This window comes from Mus pahari, chromosome X, assembly GCF_900095145.1.
Source record: "Mus pahari chromosome X, PAHARI_EIJ_v1.1, whole genome shotgun sequence".
NCBI lineage: Eukaryota > Metazoa > Chordata > Mammalia > Rodentia > Muridae > Mus > Mus pahari.
The window spans coordinates 39,169,663-39,186,828 of NC_034613.1; the positions used below are offsets into that span (position 1 = coordinate 39,169,663).

The window sequence follows — 17,166 nt, forward strand, 5'->3', positions numbered from 1 at the left end:
GGGCACAATCTGAGCAGAGGCTTGGAGGAGAAAGAAGAATCAACAGCACTTTCACATTTTCATGTTTATGTGTTCTTTGACCCACACCTTCGCTGGAGACTATTGTCAGGTTATAAAGATCAAGGCTGACACAGAGGCTCTTCATCCTACCTGGCGGCAAACCTTCCAGGCTTTTCTTTTGCTGTGTTGGGTAGGGAAGAGCTACCAAATGTTCAGGCAGGCCAGCTAGAATAAGGGGAGCAGGCCTAGCCCTGTGTCCCCCTTACAGTGGCAGTTTCCACTATCAGGAGGGCTGGCCACTGGTGAGTGCTCCTCTTAGACTCGGGGCGCGCGCGCGCGCGCGTGTGTGTGTGTGTGTGTGTGTGTGTGTGTGTGTCTTCTCCAGGAGCTTGGGGTTCAAGCTGCAGGCAAATGGTTGTAACAGATGCCTCGATCATTCTCCCGTTTCAAGGGAGAAAGCGGTGGCGCGTGAAAGTGTCGCTAAAGGCAGGCTAAGGAAAGGAGCATTGGATCCCGGACCTGTCTAGGGGTTGGCGATGGCCCGGAGCTTGTGCTTTAGCGGCTTTAGGGAGCCCGCAGCGAGCCAGGGAGCCCAGTCGCCACTAGCTCACCTGCAGGTACCAGAGACGAGGGGCGGGGCCAGGGAACGGTTGGCCAATGAGAAGGCGACATTCCGCGGACGGCTGAACTCCCCTTGGAGAGGGAAGGGGACCGAAGGGAAAGTTCGAAGCTTCAGAGCTAGGGAGATTGTCGGCGGGAACCAAAGCCGCCCAGAAGTTGAGAATCGGGGAACACTTCCAAGGAACGGGAAGACGCCCGCTTAGTCTGCTCTTCTGGGAGCGGTGAGCCACGCCCTGGCCGCCCCTCCCTCCCTCCCGGGCTCCGCCTGACTGGCCCACCATCGCCTGCTCCACAGCGCCACCTGCTGGATATTGGCTTCCATACCTGGCGCGCATAGGGCAGATGCTCTTGGAGACTACTGGCTGCAACTGGGAACCCAAAGAGCTTGCTCACCCTGGGTCCAGAGCCTCCAAAGCTGTAGGTAACTGCCTTTCTGAGTGCAGTCAGCAAGCTTGTGACAGGCAGACAAATTTGACTGTTCCCGCCCAAGAGTGGGAGTGACATTTCTACCTCAGTCCCACCTAGGGATAAGGAAATAGTGCTGAGGCAGTCACTTGGAAGGGAGGCAGTGGCAGTTGTTTGGGAGTCGCCTGTCAACACAGCATAGTTGAAGCTGAAAGCAGCTCTAAGCTTCAGGCGAACCCAATGGTAGATAAACACGTGGGGAAAGGGAGTAACTGCCTGAAATGTTATGATGGGTCAAAATGTTGTGGATGTAGCTCAGTTGATAGAGTATCTATCCAGCATACAGGAAGCCCTGGATTCAGTCTTCAGCTCGAAATGCGGTGTGGGGATGGGAGGGGCGTGGCAACGAATGCCTGTAATCTCAGAATGGGTGAGGTCATGCTTGGTCACATAGCCTGGGCTACATGAGACTATCCCTATCACGACCTAAAAAAAAATTGACACCAAAATTACAAAACCACCATGATTATTAGCTCCTGAGCATGGAATGACCTACTTGTCCTCTTCCTGCCCCCATGTAAGGCAGAAGGTCCCACAATTAGAATCTGAACACCTCCAGCCTTTCAATAAACATTTATTGAGCACCTACTGTGTATCAGGCACTGTGGCTAGGTGCTGGGGATACATCACTGACTAGCACACAGCTCCTGCTCTTGAGGAGCTCACAGTCTATTGGAGGGGAAACGTACATGAAGACAATCAAAGAACTACATACAATGTGATACAATAAGAGGTATATACAAAGTGCTGTGGGAGCCAGGAGGAAGGAGTCACATATCAGCCACTGGGACGTGAGGACCATCACTTGACTCCTGACTCCATTAGGCAGGCCATCACAAAAGCAGGGGGATTGCTGCCACCTGACTCTGGTTCAAGGAAATCTGTCTCCTGAGGTTCTCCTGTAAGCCTCTTCCAGAATGCTTGTCAGCAAGGGTTAGTTAGCCGGTTAGCTAGTTTAACACTCTGGGTAGGGAAGAAACTGAACAGGGAGTTGTCTTTCGGATCAGAGGGATGTTGAAAGTAATACAAATCTTGGATGTGAAGACGGGGTGAGGTGGTCCTGTGGTGGTGGTGGGGACGCACTGGGCAATGAAGCACCTGGAGTAACTGCCTGAGCGAGAGGGGAGGACAGCGGTCAGCTACCTCAAAGTTTGCTTCCCAGCTCTCATCAGATCAATCAGTAACTAGTCAGGGATGCTCATCTGTGTTACAGTATGCCCAGTGTTGTGGGTGACACGGTGGTGCCTACCCCTCAGGAGGTAACACACACGGGAGATGAAAGGTACAAGATCTAAACTTACGTCTAAGTAACAGTTTGTGATTGCGACAGAGAGGTCACAGGCTGTTTCTAATCACCTGTCCATCAAAGGGCGGTTACAAGTTTAAGAATTAAAAGTAGGACCTGGCTGGCCCCACTCAATTCCATCTTGAGACACAGTTTTCCGTTGTTAGTAAGAGGATAGAGCATATTGGTTAAATGGAACCCAGGAAAGAAAAAAAAAAGCATTAAGTGGGAACAAGTTCAAAGCCCATAGGCTCCTTGCTGAGTACTTTGGCATGGGGTGGGTGGGGAATATCAGAGAGGACCCACTAGTGAAATGCCACTGACTTGGAGCTCTTTTCCCTGGTGGGGCTGATATCAAACTTTAAATCTCCAAGTGTTCCCCAACTCCTTGGGCACTGTCATGATTCGGGAACTAAAGGGTTAATGCTAGGCCTAGACCAGCTATGGCCTAATCTGCAAGCCAGGACTCACTGAAGGCTTTTTAGCAGAGGAAGGCTAGAGCAAATAGCCTGCCAGATGAGAAGTGCTAAGAAGTCACATTGGACAGGGTGCTTACTGATAGATATTGGGAAGGGGGATGCTGAGAGGCACGGGCTAGGCTGGAGGCTCTGGGAATGAAGACAGGCCAGATAACAGGAGATGAGGGAGAGGGGCAGGGTCAAGTACACAGAGCCCACCAGACAGCTCTGAGATTTCCAGTCTAGAAGGGTCAGCGAAATGGTAGCATCATAAACAGAAGCAGATCACTAGAGCCGAGGGAGAGCCATGAACTTAGAAAAGCAGGATTGAACTCGTGTGAAAGAACTGGCTGATGACAAAAGCGAGACCCTTGGAGAACACCTACACACAGAGAGGAGGAGGAGCCCACACAATGGTGTGTGCAGGGACTAGGTCCCAGGCTGATGCAACTCATGCTGTCCCTTTGTGCTCATTAACACTGATTGAGCTTGGAAGGTAGCACAGTTGCTAGGAGTACTCATCACGGTTGCACAGAGTCCTGGCTTTGGTCCACAGAACCACATGGTGATCCACACGTGAGAACAAGGGAGGGGGTGAGAGAACCAGAAGTTCAAGGTCATCTTCACCAACAGAGCAAGTTCAAAACCCCAAAAAACTAAAATCCAAACACAACAAGAACAGCAAACATTAACGCCAACAATGGTGACCTTTTCTCGAGATCCTTCCTTCCTTCCTTCCTTCCTTCCTTCCTTCCTTCCTTCCTTCCTTCCTTCCATCCATCCAGAGATTGACATCATCAGCCAATTTTATTAGGACAGACATTTCAGCGCCAATTGCTGAGAATGTAGCAAACACACCTGCATAGAGCCACAGATGGTTCCTTCCTCCAGGGAAGGAGAGGGAGAACGATGACCAGCCAGGGAGGTAGTTAGGTCAAGTGGGTGTTTCGGCATAGAGGACATAGAGAAGGTCCTAGAGCACTGATTCACATTAACCAAAGTCACCAGAGGCTAGACTTGGTTCTGGGTGTGACATCTCTACACATTGTTCCTAAACCTGGTAGGAAAGAGGCAAGCAGATTCAAGGAAGGGAGATGGAGACCCTCCGCTGGGAGACTAAGAAAGATCAGGAGAGCTCTTTCCAGAAACAGAAAAGAGAGAAGCAGACTCATGGGCTGACAGGAGCTGTAGGAACCCATATGTGCTCTCTCCTGTCTTCTTGGTGAAGCGAGAATCGGGTTAGGTGTGATGGGCAGAAATAAAAAGCAATGGCCGTCCTGAAGTCTTTCAGAGCCACTGCGAGAGGGAGAGGGTGGGAGAGAGAGCGAGACTGTGTGGCTGGACACAGCAACTGAGGACAGGTGGAATTTCTCAGGGCAGACAGAGAGAAGAGGGAACCCAAGATACGGAAGGAAGAGTACTGGATCACAAAGGGCTGTTATTGTCAAGCATAGGGCTGATTTTAAACAAACAGCCAAAAGCCCTGGCCACAACCATTCAATGCACTCAGGCCTGGCTAGGGACTTTATAATTGGGGCTGCCTATAGATGGTTAAGTGCTTTGCCTCACAACCTTCAGTAGAGGACTCTAGGTTCCAGCCTGGTGGCAAGGTGATTATGACAAGCAAGCGCTCCCAGGACGGAGTGTGTTCCTTTTCTCTCGCACTATGGTTTTAACATACATGGCCTCTTGTCCCTTAGCAGGGTTCTCTCCTACCTAGACCTTTTCCAGCTCTGTGACATTTCTCTAGACTGGGAGGAGGGGCAAACGACCAGTACCTTCCAGTCTCAGAAAGGCATTGTTGCTTGCCAAAAAAAAAAGTTACAGAGTGCTTTCTCTTAAAACTGCCTCATCTCTGTGGCTGACCTAGGAATGGACAGACAGACAGACGGACGGACGAACAGACACACACATAAACACAGAAAAGACCTGACATCTACATCCTCTCCTCCCCAAAGAAATGAAGATACAGACCCACAAGTGCACACAAATGCATACGAAGATATTCACATATTGGATGGTAAGTTCCCTGTGTAAGGAATACAGATAACGAACTATGACCAGGCCTAACTCTTCCTGTAAAGCCTCTGACCAGCTCTGGCCACAAGGTGCTTCCTGGCTTGTGGATTTCCCTCCATCACCAAGTCAGCTCATTCTCGGTCCAAGAGCACATCTACTCCCTAGTGCTCTTGAAGGCCCTGGTCTGGTGCCAGATGCTTGAGCTGGGCATACTTTGGTCAGAGCGATGCCAAATAGGCCTGGGGAACTTGGAATCAAATGTTCTCACACCCCATGAGATGGAAGGGCGGGTACTCTACTTAAGTCCACATGAAAATGCTTCACAATTTTGCCCGGTGGGTCATACTTTTGATCCCTTTGTTTATATGTCATGGGGTTCCATCTTAATGAGGGAAGTGGGATTGAATGGGGAGAAAGGGGCCTGGGTCGGGGATCTGGTCACACTAGGCTCAGTTATGAACAGGGGCCCTGAGCCTGATGAGAGCTCAAGCTCAGCCACTGGGGTTAGCCCAACAGTGGGGTGGCTAGGGGGAGAAAGAGTCTGGGTCCCCACAAGGCTCAGGTTATGGGATCCCCTTGAGAGCACCTGACTCGGAAGTGGCTGAAGATGACCCTGATCTCTCAGGAGCTCTCTCAGGGTCTCTTCAGGAACCAACAGCCCCTCCACGGGTGCCCCAGTAACCACACCCTGCACATATGAAGAGGACCTCAAGGGACCCTCCTTTACCACAGGCACTGACGTGCCACTGGAAGTCCTGATAAAGGCAGCAATCACAGTCCCAGGGGGCTGAGAGCTAGGCCCTGCTGACCCAGCACCTATGACCTGGGATGGTCCTGGGTTACTCTGAGGGTTGGCCCCAGCCAGAAGTTGGGGGAGACCACTGAGGATCAGTGGGGCCCCTTGGGTTGCCACCTGGTTCTCTTGCAAATTGGTGTTCAGGGGGAAGGAGGTCTGCAAAGTGAAGGTGTCCTTGAATGTTGACACCTGCGGGACACTCTGGAGAACGAGTTGAGTTGGAGCAGTAGTACTGGCAGGAGGCCCATTGGTCAGCACCGTTGTCAGCGGGATGGTCTGCAGGGTGACAGTGGAGCCAGGTCCCACAGGGGCTACTCCTAGGTGGATGTTACTGGGTGCTGAAGAAGGACTGAAAAGAGACAGAAAACAGAGCTGGTTAAGGCAGGAGGCACCCTAACTGGCTAGGAAGGAAGGTGTACTAGAAATGGAGTTGCAGCTTTGTTGTGTTTTTATTGCTAGTATGTATTCATTTGTATAGATCAGAGATTCTTGTAGAAGTCTGACACTATTCAAGCTTCAAAACTGCCCACGAACAGAGTAAAAATCATAGAATTGTACAGTTTGAGGAAACTGAGGCACACAGCCCAGGGCCCACAGAACTAGCAAAGGCAGGAGTGGGGACTTTGCATGGAAGCCTTGTGAAGCCTAGAGCTTGTGCTCCTCACCGTTCTTCAATTCTTCCCCTCCTCTGAAGAGTGTCTCTGTGACCCAAACCAATGTAGTCGGACATGCCAACATGACCCCAAACCCAATCTTTTTAGAGGAAACTGCAGGTCCCTTAGCATCAAAGAGCAGAGTGTGTTTCCCAAGGCGCCTTGCCTGGAAGGCGGTGTTAATGTCTGTAACATAAGTAAGTACCCTGTTGTGAAGTGGAAGGGACTTCGTGGCATGGGCCCAGATGGAGATGCCCCAGATGGCTCCTGAGGACATGCTGTGGTAGCATAGGGACGACAGACAGCCATATCTTGCAGCAGAAGCCCCCACCCCCACCAAGGAAAGTGCTGGCTTATGCTGTCAGGCAAGCCACGTTTCTCTTTTTTTCCCCAATTTTTTATTATATATTTTCTTCATTTACATTTCAAATGCTATCCCTAAAGTCCCCTATACCCTCCCCCCACCCTACTTCCATGGAAGGAGTTACAGAGACAAAGTTTGGAGCTGAGATGAAAGGATGGACCATCCAGAGACTACCCCACCCAGGGATCCATCCCATCATCAGCCACCAAACCCAGATACTAATGCACATGCCAGCAAGATTCTGCTGAAGGGACCCTGATATAGCGGCCTCTTGTGAGGCTATGCCAGAGCCTGGCAAACACGGAGGTGGATGCTCATGTTTCTCTTTTTGAAAGAGATTTATTTTTTAGTTCCATTTTTTTCAGATTTTATTTGATAAAGTGTATTTTTATTTCTCCCCCCCCCCTCTCTCTCTCTGTGTGTGTGTGTGTGTGAGACATGTCTGCTGGTATCCAGAAGAGGGTGCCAGACCCTCTGGAGCTGGAGTTACAGGTGGTTATGAGCTGCCCAATTTATGTGTTGGGGCCTTCTGCAAGGGTAAGTCATGCTCTTTAACCACTGAGCCATTTCCCCATCCCCATCTTTTTCCTCTTGACCAACAAGTGCCCTGCTTGCTTCTTAGGGGTTCTATGAAGACCCCACAAAACTGGAAACACAGCAGAGCTCCACAGGCACCTGACCACTGACCCCCTACACTCAATAGGAGGAACTAAAGGAAGACTACGATTGCTCGGATGCTCTTACCTCACAGTTTTGGTGAGCTTGGCCTGGCTCTGTAGTGGGCTGGCAAGCATGGTGGAGGTAGTGGGAACCTCCTCATCTACAGACAATCCTAACTCCAAGCTTGCAGATGGCTGGAGACCAGTGTGTTGGACTTTTGGCTTCTCCCAGGGAGGGCTATCTTTGTCCTCGGGGGAGGCTCTGGTTCCGACCCTGGAGCTGGCTCTCCGGATGGTACTGGTCGAGGGTGTGGAGGAAGTAGAGGCCTGGGAAGAGTCTTCTGGTGTCTCAGGGCTCTCTTCTTCATCATCAATCACCACCAAGTCCTTAGGCATCTCCTTGAACTGGTATACCAGCCTCTGCCCTTCCACTTTGGCCAGGATTCCTCTTTGATAGTAATATCTGGAGGGACAAGAAGGGGATTGGTGAGTTTATCAGAGGTTGAGTAAGGAGGTTGTGTCATTCCATTTGTCCAATATGCTACTCTCTAAGGCTGGGCAAGCACGGGACTCAGGTGGACTGAACAAAGACAGTCCAAGAGGGTGGGACTGAACAAGGACAGTCCAGGAGAGGGCGGGGCTGGGAAAGAACAGCCAACTCTCAGGCACAAAGGGCCATTTATGACATTTTAAAAGTTTCTACAGTCTAACAGATGTACAAAAAAGGAGTATTCAAGTCAACCCCCATACTGCTTTTGGGTTGAGGACAGTGAGTAGTAGGTGAAGAGTGAAAAGGGGTGTAAACAGGCTAGAGAGATGGCTCAGCAGGTAAGAGCACTGACTGTTCTAGAGGTCCCAAGTTCAGTTCCCAGCAACCACATGGTGGCTCACAGCCTTCTGTAATGGGATCTGATACCCTCTTCTGGTATGTCTGGAAACAGCTACAGTGTGGGGGAAGGAAGGAAGGAAGGAAGGAAGGAAGGAAGGAAGGGGGTACAGGGACAGAGGGTAGAGGCCCAAGGATGCATCTCAGGGACAACTCGAAGCCATCTCTGGCTTCCAAAATGTGACAAGAGCCCTCTGTAGAAATGTTTTGGGTGTCTGTGGAGCTAAACTACCCTTCAACACAGAGATGCTAAAGAGGGCTTGCGAAAGAAAAGGGAAATGTTAGAGCCACTTCCTAAGAAGGGACTAATCAGATCTTCCTTCAAGTGGGAGAGCCTCCTTGGGCACAGGAAGATCTTAGCGATCCCTTGGGGAAGAAATTCTGTGTCCCAGCAACTCCTACCTCAGGGCCCGCCCCATGGTCTCGTAGTTCATGTCAGGTTTGTTTTTCTGCTTGCCCCACAGCTTGGACACAGCCTTGGAGTCCACCAACTTGAAGATGCCCTTCTCTCTCTGCGTCCACTTGATGTACTTGGGGCAGGTGTTTCTGTCTTGCAGAAGGGCCAGGAGGAACTCCCACAGATAAATGGTGCTGCCTGCAGAGGGAGAGGCAGTGAGGGGCTGCTTAGGCTTCTGAAATTAAGGGGGTACCCTGCCTACCTCACCTGAAAGTCAGCTATACCTTTGCCATCCTTGGATTTCTTCCGTATAGGCATGCTAGGGTCAGTGACAGGTGAGGTACTTCGGTTGTTCTTAGTCTTTCGGTCTGTGAAGAAAAGGTAGATAAACAGAAAGCTGGAATCAAAGTTAGCTAGGCAAGCCAGATCACTAAAGCTGGGAGTCCAATTCTTCCCCAGAGCAACAGCCAAGAAGTATCTACACCACATCAAGGCTACCACATGAGGAGATGTGAGATTTGCAAAGGAGAGACCTTTAGATTCCGAAGTTCAGGTGAATAGCTAGGCCAGACATTCCTGATCTAACTTTTGAAATGGGAGATAGCCTAAAGGTGTTGCTATGGAGCAGGTCAGCGTGGTACAGAGATAGGAGGAGCATACTGGTAAGGCAGCATCAAGCAGCTATTTCCTAAGTAAATCAATAACACAGGGGCTTGGGAAAGTCCAAAGTCCTTGCATAGATGGCCTTGTTCATAAGTGCAATAGAAGCTAGATAAGCATACAGCATGACTCATTTTTATAAGGGAAGGCCCCCAAAGTCCAGTAACTAGCCAGGAGTCTCTGTCTGGTGTCCCAACACCTACCCTAGGATCCAACCAACTGGGAATACTGGCATAGCTAGAGGAGTTTATGAATGCCCTAGATAGATAGAAGCAGCGTGAGAGAAAGGCTGGCTTTGGGAAGAACACCTAATGAAGTCAAGACATTTAGAAGAGGAACCTTTAGTCCATCCCTGCTGGACCAAAGAGATAGCACCTTAATGTATCTGCAAGCCTCGAACCACTCAGTCCTTGGAGCCTCCCAGTCCCCCAAAGCTCCCCACATCGAAGATGCACATATACTCCCCCTCATCCTTACTTCTCTTCCGTGACTTCCCAACATTCCTAAGATTTTCTTCTCTGGAGACCTTCTCCTCCTCAGAATGCTCCTTTGGGTCACCAGCATCACTTGTCTTCTTCAGGTCATCAGGTTCATCAGGTTCGGGGGTAGAAAGCAGGAAGTTGGGTAGATTGATGGCCTGAACAGAGTTAGAGTCTGGAAGCACTTCCGATGTGCTGACTGCAAGAAGAAAGGTCCGTGGTGGGCAAAGCCGAGGGCAAGGATAGCCATCCTCCTCTTTCTAGTGCTCCAGAGTAAAATGGTTAGCACACATGGAGGGTGGGGATGCCATTCTCAAAAGCCACACACACAGGATACATCTAAAGCTGCCTCAGGGGTCTTGTCCCACATCTGCAGAGTTATAGGTATGATCAGCCCTAACCACAAAGGCTACATTTATCCCTCACTGCTGGTAGTGGGGAAGGGCCAGGTTGCATTCGGATAAAGGACTTGAATGATTTAGTCATTCACGCATCTGACAAGTCAAAAGGACTCCAGAAATCATTAATCCCAATTCCTCTGCTTTCCTGATAAGGAAACTGAAAAATGGCAAGTCATGTGCCATGGTCACACAGCAACAGTGGGACATTGTTGGCACTCGGTCAATATTTGTTGAATATTAGTGAGAGGCAAAGGGAGACATTTCTTTTAGCCTCAGAGACTTTTTTCCTTTAATATGCCATAGTACCCTCTTGGGTAAGGGCAACTGATTGGATGACTGTCTTGAGCAGTAGAGTACCTTCTGGGGAAGGAAATGAGAGGAGTCTTCTAAGGGACGTGGAGCAGATCAGTAGGCATCTATGCCCTCTTAGAATCTGGCCTTCAAGAACAGGCAATGGGGGCTGTGAGATGTTTCTGTTCGAGTCTTTTCACGTTTCCACTGAGGACCGAGACCTAATGCACATGTGCCTGAGAACCCAGCATGTGAAAGCAACGTGGACTGTTTTATCACGTTGAATTCAGGTACTCAAGTTCAAACTTACAGATCTGCTTCTCATCCAGGACATCACTGGGAGTTGCCACATTGAATAGGACTTCAGTGGATGACACATTATTTGAGGTGGATACATTGTCATCTGATTCCAGGTTCCATGAAATGGGAGGAGAAAGGAGCGTTTCATTAGGCTTCAGAATAGTTGATGACAAGGGCCAACCCGAGGGGAGATGGTCTATGGTACAGCTAGGCAGACATCAGAGCTCCTCTTACCGACCCCCCTCCCCAAACTGGTTTCCACTGTGGGTGCTACCCTGTCTGAGGAATTTATGAATGGGTTAAAGATGACTCCCTCCTCTTTTGTGGGAAGCATTGGTCATTATGTGGGGCTACTAGCAGCCATGGGGAGCGGCTGGTCCCTGAAGGCTGCTGTCCTTTCTCCACCATACACCTTACCCGACCAGAAAAAGAACAGACCTGTCAGCAAAATGCTGCCTTCTAAAATCTGATCCTGTGTCATGCACAAGGTCCTGTCCCTTATGATGCCATTGTGGACCTCATCCAGATCCAGTCCTGAGCACAGATGCACTAATTCAGGATATGGGACCTGCTCCACGATCACAGCTGGGAACACTGAAGGGTCTTCCAGCTATGGAGAAGAAAGAGATCTAGGTCAGGATTCACCTCCTCCTGAGAAACCCACCCCACCAGATGCCATGGCCCACCTCACTAACTGATGCTTTTTTATATCAGGTTTTTTTTAATCTTAGTCATTTTTGAGGTGGGGCATACCACCGCACGTGTGTGGGGATGGTCAGAGGACAATTTGCTACACTTAGTATTCTTCACTCATGTGGGTCCTGGGGATGGAACTCGGGTCATTGGGCTTGGCAGCAAGCACCTTTAATTGCTAAGCCATCTTCTCAGGCCTCCCACCCCAGGTGATGCTTCAAGTGAGATCTTGATGAACTGATACACAGAAAGGTTGGGAAACTTTCCTAGGGTCATGGTGCTAGGAAATTGCAGATATTAGTTTAAAATCCAGGCAGTCTGACTCTAGATCAGTGTATCAGTTTCCTTAGTCATAAAACCAGGTTACTCATATTTTTTTAAGATTTATTTATTTATTTATTTATTTATTTATTTATTTATTATATGTAATTACACTGTAGCTGACTTCAGACACTCCAGAAGAGGGCATCAGATCTTGTTATGGATGGTTGTGAGCCACCATGTGGTTGCTGGGATTTGAACTCAGAACCTTTGGAAGAGCAGTCGGTGCTCTTACCCGCTGAGCCATCTCACCAGCCCCCCAGGTTACTCATATTAATGGATCCCATACATTGTTTAAACAGACCAGTAAGCTTAATGCATTCACAACAGGGCCTGGCATAGAATAAGTTATCATTAGGTATCTGGAGCTTCTGGGAAACAAATGGTTGGGTCTCTTTTTTTCTTTTAAAAATGTCAAAGTTTTGCCTACATGTATCTATGTGCAAAATGTAAGTGTCCGTCTGGTACCCACAGACGTGAGAAGAGGGTTGTTTTGAACTGGAGTTATAAAGTTGTGACCTGTCAGAAGTGGGTGCTGGGAACTTAACCTGAGTCCTCTACAAGAGCAAGAAGTGCTCTTAACTGCTGAGCCATCTTTTAAGTCCCATGTTTTCCTACTTAACTGGAGCATACTCATGTTCCTTTGTCTGTCTGTCTGTCTGTCTGTCTGTGATTTATGAGTTCTTTTATATTTGTGACATTTAACAGCAAAGACTCTTTTCTCTTTTTTTTCTTTTTAAAAATGTATTTATTATATGTAAGTACATTGTAGTTGTCTTCAGACACCCAGAGGGCATCAGATCTCATTACGATTGGTTGTGAGGCATCATGTGGTTGCTGGGATTTGAACTCATGTCCTTTGGAAGAGCAGTCAGCGCTCTTAACCACTGAGCCATCTCTCCAGCCCCCAAAGACTGTTTTCTATGAGGAGGCAAAGGCAGCTGAGAATGGAAAGAGGATTGGGTGGAGACCGGTCTGTGGGGAAGTCAACAAGCTGGTATTCTGAAGTAGGAAGGCAGAAGGAAGGGAAGGCTTACTTTTAGGGCTAGGGACACCTTAGGGGTTATATCTGAAAGAGAGAGGGGGGAGGGAGAGAGAGGGAGGGAAAGAGAGAGAATATAAAGGGAAAGAAAGTGAGGAAAGACGGAGAAAAGATAGGAGAGAAAAGGTGGGGTTTTTTTGTTTGTTTGTTTTTTGAGATCTTGAAGGAGGTAGGTGTGAAAGATGCTCTGAAAGGGTAGGAGTTACCTACCCTTTTTTCTCCTAAGTCAGTGGGAAGGGAATAAAAACAGGGAATGTTTAGAGATAAATGGGAGAAGACAGGGAAATTGCGGGCAGCCTTGGCTTGGAGTGTCTCTATCAGAGGAGAGGCTGTGTGCTGAGCATACAGAGATGCTGGGGAGTATAGAGAATAGGAATAGCTTCTGGAGGCCTGGAAACAAGTGAAAGATGATGAATTAGCACTAAGAATCCAGGTAAGGGTCACCCTTTCTTTCCTTCTTATCTGATTCCTTCCATGAGGCTTTATGCCCTGGGACAAGCAAGCTGACTTATTTTGTCCAAGAACCAGCAAGCCAGAAAGTGCAATGCACTCAATGGCCACTAGAGGGCGGGCTTTGGTAGGACCAGTAAGAGGGTTTTTTTTACCCTCCCATAGAGCATCTGACTTCAGCTGGATCTTCTCTTGGACAAGCTTTGGGAGATAGCAGCCAGATAGGTTAAGGGAACAACTTGGCTAGGTGACATCGTGTCTCAACTGAGATTAAGACCCAGCAGTTTTAATTTCTACTCTCCCTTCCCTTCTTCCACACTTGCCTGCCTCATCTTTCTCCTTTCTTTGTGAAGGAGCAGAGTGGAAAGCTGTGGAACACTTACCAGCACAGAAAAGGTATCCTCCCGGCTTCAGTGCAACACGAGGGATAAAGCAAAAGTGACCAGGGTACCAAGATCTGATCCTACCCTAGTTTCCAACATCCTCCTGCCCAAAGACCCCATTCCTGGCATGTCCTGAATCCTTAGGCCGAGAAGACATTTATGAGCGAGCCCATCGACTGGTTTGGAGCCCTGAGTCTGAAGATGCTAAGACTCCAATGCTGTGCTTTAAGTGTGGCTGGCAGTGCCTTCCTTGCTATGGAGTTGTCCCAGCAGTTTGCTTACTGTGACACTGCAGCTAAAGGGAAGTAGCGGACATCCTACATGATGTTCAGTTGTATGCAACTGTCCGTTTAGTTCCATTTGCCAGTTGACTCACAGCCCAGCTGGTTTGCTTAATAACTACTTGGCTAGCCTAGTGACTACATGTATTATAATGGCATGTAGCCAACCAGCTCCCTAAGTGACCATCCAGTGACTCCTAGGGAGTAGCTGGTGCCTGATGGGTATTTGCTGACTAGTTATCTGTCAAGTTCCCCCCTCCCTTGGACTCACAGGCTGGCTGTTCATGTCTATGTCTCCCTAATTGCCCATATTGACTCACTGTTTTACTCCCAGAGGCCATATACCTGGTGGATATCATCCATCCCGTTGCTTGCAAACTCGAAGACCAGATCACTGGGCTGCAGAGCAATAGCCATACTGGCTTCTGCCAGGGCCGACAATGAGATTCCCCCGGCTCCCTGGAGCTACGGTGGTTTGTTGTCGAACAGATGTTATTCGGGTATGTTAGGATCAATCTAGTGCCTTCTCTGAGCCTCCGGGGAGGATAACCAGAGTTGGAGTGGGTGTGGCCTATGCCAGGTTCAAGACTGCATGCTGGGCTATGCCAACCACAAGAGCAACCTAGAGAGAAGGGAGAGATGGAGACAGTAAGCCAATTTCCCTGAGCTCTGTGGCCTAATCAGCTAGTGAAGCCAAGAGGCTCTGCTGTGTGTAGACAGACTTCCAGCAGAGACAGAGCAGGAAGGGATCAGGCCTGACACGGGCCATGAGGAGGAAATTTCTCTGGCTTGAGAAAGATTCGTGTACATGTGACTTAGAGGGGACACAGGGTGTCCATGGGTTCAGTTTACCTTAGAAGTGAGGACCAGCTGACTCAAGGAACAGTCTACAGAGGAAGAAATGTCTCACTTGGGGTTGCGGGGAGGGGTGTCTGGGCTGGTAGGTCATATGCCTCTCATGCTCATTAGCAACCCTACCCCGACTGCCCACCACAGGGTGGCCTCCCGCGTTGTGCTGCCTGTGGGTTTGTGTTCTCAGCTTAGCTTTGCTTTCAGTTTCAGGACTGAGCTATCACCCTGGGAACTTGTGAGGAGAGCCCTGGCTGGGGGAGGGGCCAGCAGAACCTTCCTCATCTCCCCCCCCCCCATATTCCAGGAAGTCTTGGTCTGCTGAAAGCCACACGAGTCTTTCCCCAGTGCCTCCCAAGCTAGCCTATAGTTTCCCTCTCCGTATCTGCTCCTCAATTACCAGAGCCCCAGGCTGCTTCTAGCAAGATCGCCTGGGGCCAACTCCCAAAGCTCTGGTCTCCAGACTCCTCCTGACCGCCTTCTCTGCTCTTTCCACCTGGAACCTACTGGCCTTTGCACCTGTCCAGGTACCAGGTCTTTTGCCCTTTGGGTTCCTGAACTCGTGATGTGTTTTCAAGGTGTGCAGTAACGACAAGCAGGTTGACTCAACCACCAGAGACGGGCGGGAACCCAGGCTACCTACGAAAGCACACATCAAAACGCCTGGACATTCCGTCTGTAGTGCCAGGATGGCACTCTCTTATCCTGGCTGGGAAATAAACGAGGAACTCCGGATGGGAGGCAAAGGGGAGTAAAAGAAGGGTGCCACAAGTGACCTCTCTGATGACCGCTCTCCTCCACTGGAGGAGACACCCAAGCCTCTCCCACTTCCTTTCCGTTAGCCCACAGGGTTAGCCCCGCCCAGTCTCCACCCCCACACCTTTCCACCTACTCCATCAAACAGCCTGGAGAAGTTGCTAGGCTCAGCTTTACCCACCACAGTTGAATTTTCCCTTGGATGGAAGAGAAAAACTCGGTTAGGTCTATCGCTTGTGGAAGTGCAGGGGCTGGGGAGTAGGGCTAACAGCCTTATTCTGGCTCCATCCTTTTATCTTGCCTCACCCAACCCTGCATGTGACCTTATCCCTCATGGCCTGCAAAACCTTGCAAGACCACTTGCATCTGGCTCCCCTAGCCTAAGTGCCCTTAAGGCAAGCATTCCACAGTTCCTGCTCTCCCACCAGCCAGCGTGTCTGCCCTTGGGAAACATTCTCATACTAGTCATGTGAAAGGTGATCACTTTCATCTAAACCCACCAGGTCCAAGAGTCTGCATCTGCTCCTGCCCCAGGTCATTCACTGGGGCCCTTCCGTTCAAGGTGCTTTCTCTTCCTAAGCCAGTGTTTCATTTTCAAAAGTTCTGCTGGTGCTATTTGCTTAGGAAATCTCTATGTATCATCCTGACCTCCCAAGTCAGACACTGGCTTCCTTGACTGTGGGGATAAGTGTGGATCATTGATAAGACATCGACACCTTGCCTTATGCTTGTTTTATGAAATAAATGCAAAAAAAAGGAGCAGCAATAGGCATAGTGATTCACACCTGTAATCCCAGTATTTGAGAGTTGGGATGGAGAGGTCACTGTGGTGTCGAGGTTAGCTTGGGCTATAAAATTCAGGTTTAGGGAGACGGCTCAGTCTTTAAAAGTCCTTTCTATAAAAACATGAGCGCTTGAGTTCAGTGCCTAAAAAACATGGTTTTTTTGTTTTGTTTTGTTTTGTTTTTTAAAAGCCAGGCACAATGGAGCACACTTAGAATTTCAGGGCTGGGGCAGTGTGTCGGGCAGATCTGTGGGATCTGCTAGTTAGCTGGCCTAGACTGTGGGCTTCAGGGTAACAAAAGACCCACTCTCAAACGAAGACCAGGGTGGACAATTCCTGACAGGCTGACCTCTGGATCTCCATGGGCATGATACCCAAGCATGTGCACTAGCATCACATGAACACACTCCTTCCACCACCACCACCCCCCCACATAAAACCAAACTAAACAAAATAAATTTAAAACAGGAAAAAGAAGGAACAAATGAGTGAATGGCCGATACTGCTCTATGGGCATCTGTGGTTTTTTTTTTTTTTTTTTTTTTTTTTTTTTGAGCAGTATATATAGCTACATGTACATTGACTGCGTGTGAGGAGAAATGTGCAAACTAAGAGGCTACATTGATATTATTCTTTGCATTGCTAGTAACACAGGTGCACTATCTGTCTGCTGTGAGTGTACAAACAGACCACAGGTATATATGCATATTCAGGGTGTGTGCATGTGTGCCAAGTGTGGGGACATGTTCGTGAGAGCCTCTGTGTGTCAAAGGGCTACCCTGGTCTGGCCAGCTTACAGAGCTCAATCATAGGTTCCTCCTCCTGCTCCTTTAGGGCAAGCAGACTGAGCTGCCTTGGTTCAAGTGCTTTGGA

The 17,166-nt window shown here is 49.2% G+C and overlaps 1 protein-coding gene across 1 annotated transcript in view; it reads right to left on the reverse strand.

Annotated features, from left to right (window-relative positions):
* Window positions 1–3,298: 3,298 nt before the first annotated feature.
* Window positions 3,299–17,166, reverse strand: part of Elf4 (E74 like ETS transcription factor 4) — a 40,149-nt gene continuing 26,281 nt past the window's right edge. Inside the window, exons 2-9 of the mRNA XM_021188116.2 lie at window positions 14,250–14,526; window positions 11,173–11,344; window positions 10,745–10,837; window positions 9,741–9,941; window positions 8,888–8,971; window positions 8,609–8,801; window positions 7,406–7,783; window positions 3,299–5,993 (exon numbers count right to left, since the gene is read on the reverse strand). Of these exons, the coding sequence (XP_021043775.1) occupies window positions 5,210–5,993; window positions 7,406–7,783; window positions 8,609–8,801; window positions 8,888–8,971; window positions 9,741–9,941; window positions 10,745–10,837; window positions 11,173–11,344; window positions 14,250–14,321 (1,977 nt within the window). The 5' untranslated portion in view covers window positions 14,322–14,526 and the 3' untranslated portion in view covers window positions 3,299–5,209. The remainder of the gene's footprint in view (window positions 5,994–7,405; window positions 7,784–8,608; window positions 8,802–8,887; window positions 8,972–9,740; window positions 9,942–10,744; window positions 10,838–11,172; window positions 11,345–14,249; window positions 14,527–17,166) is intronic.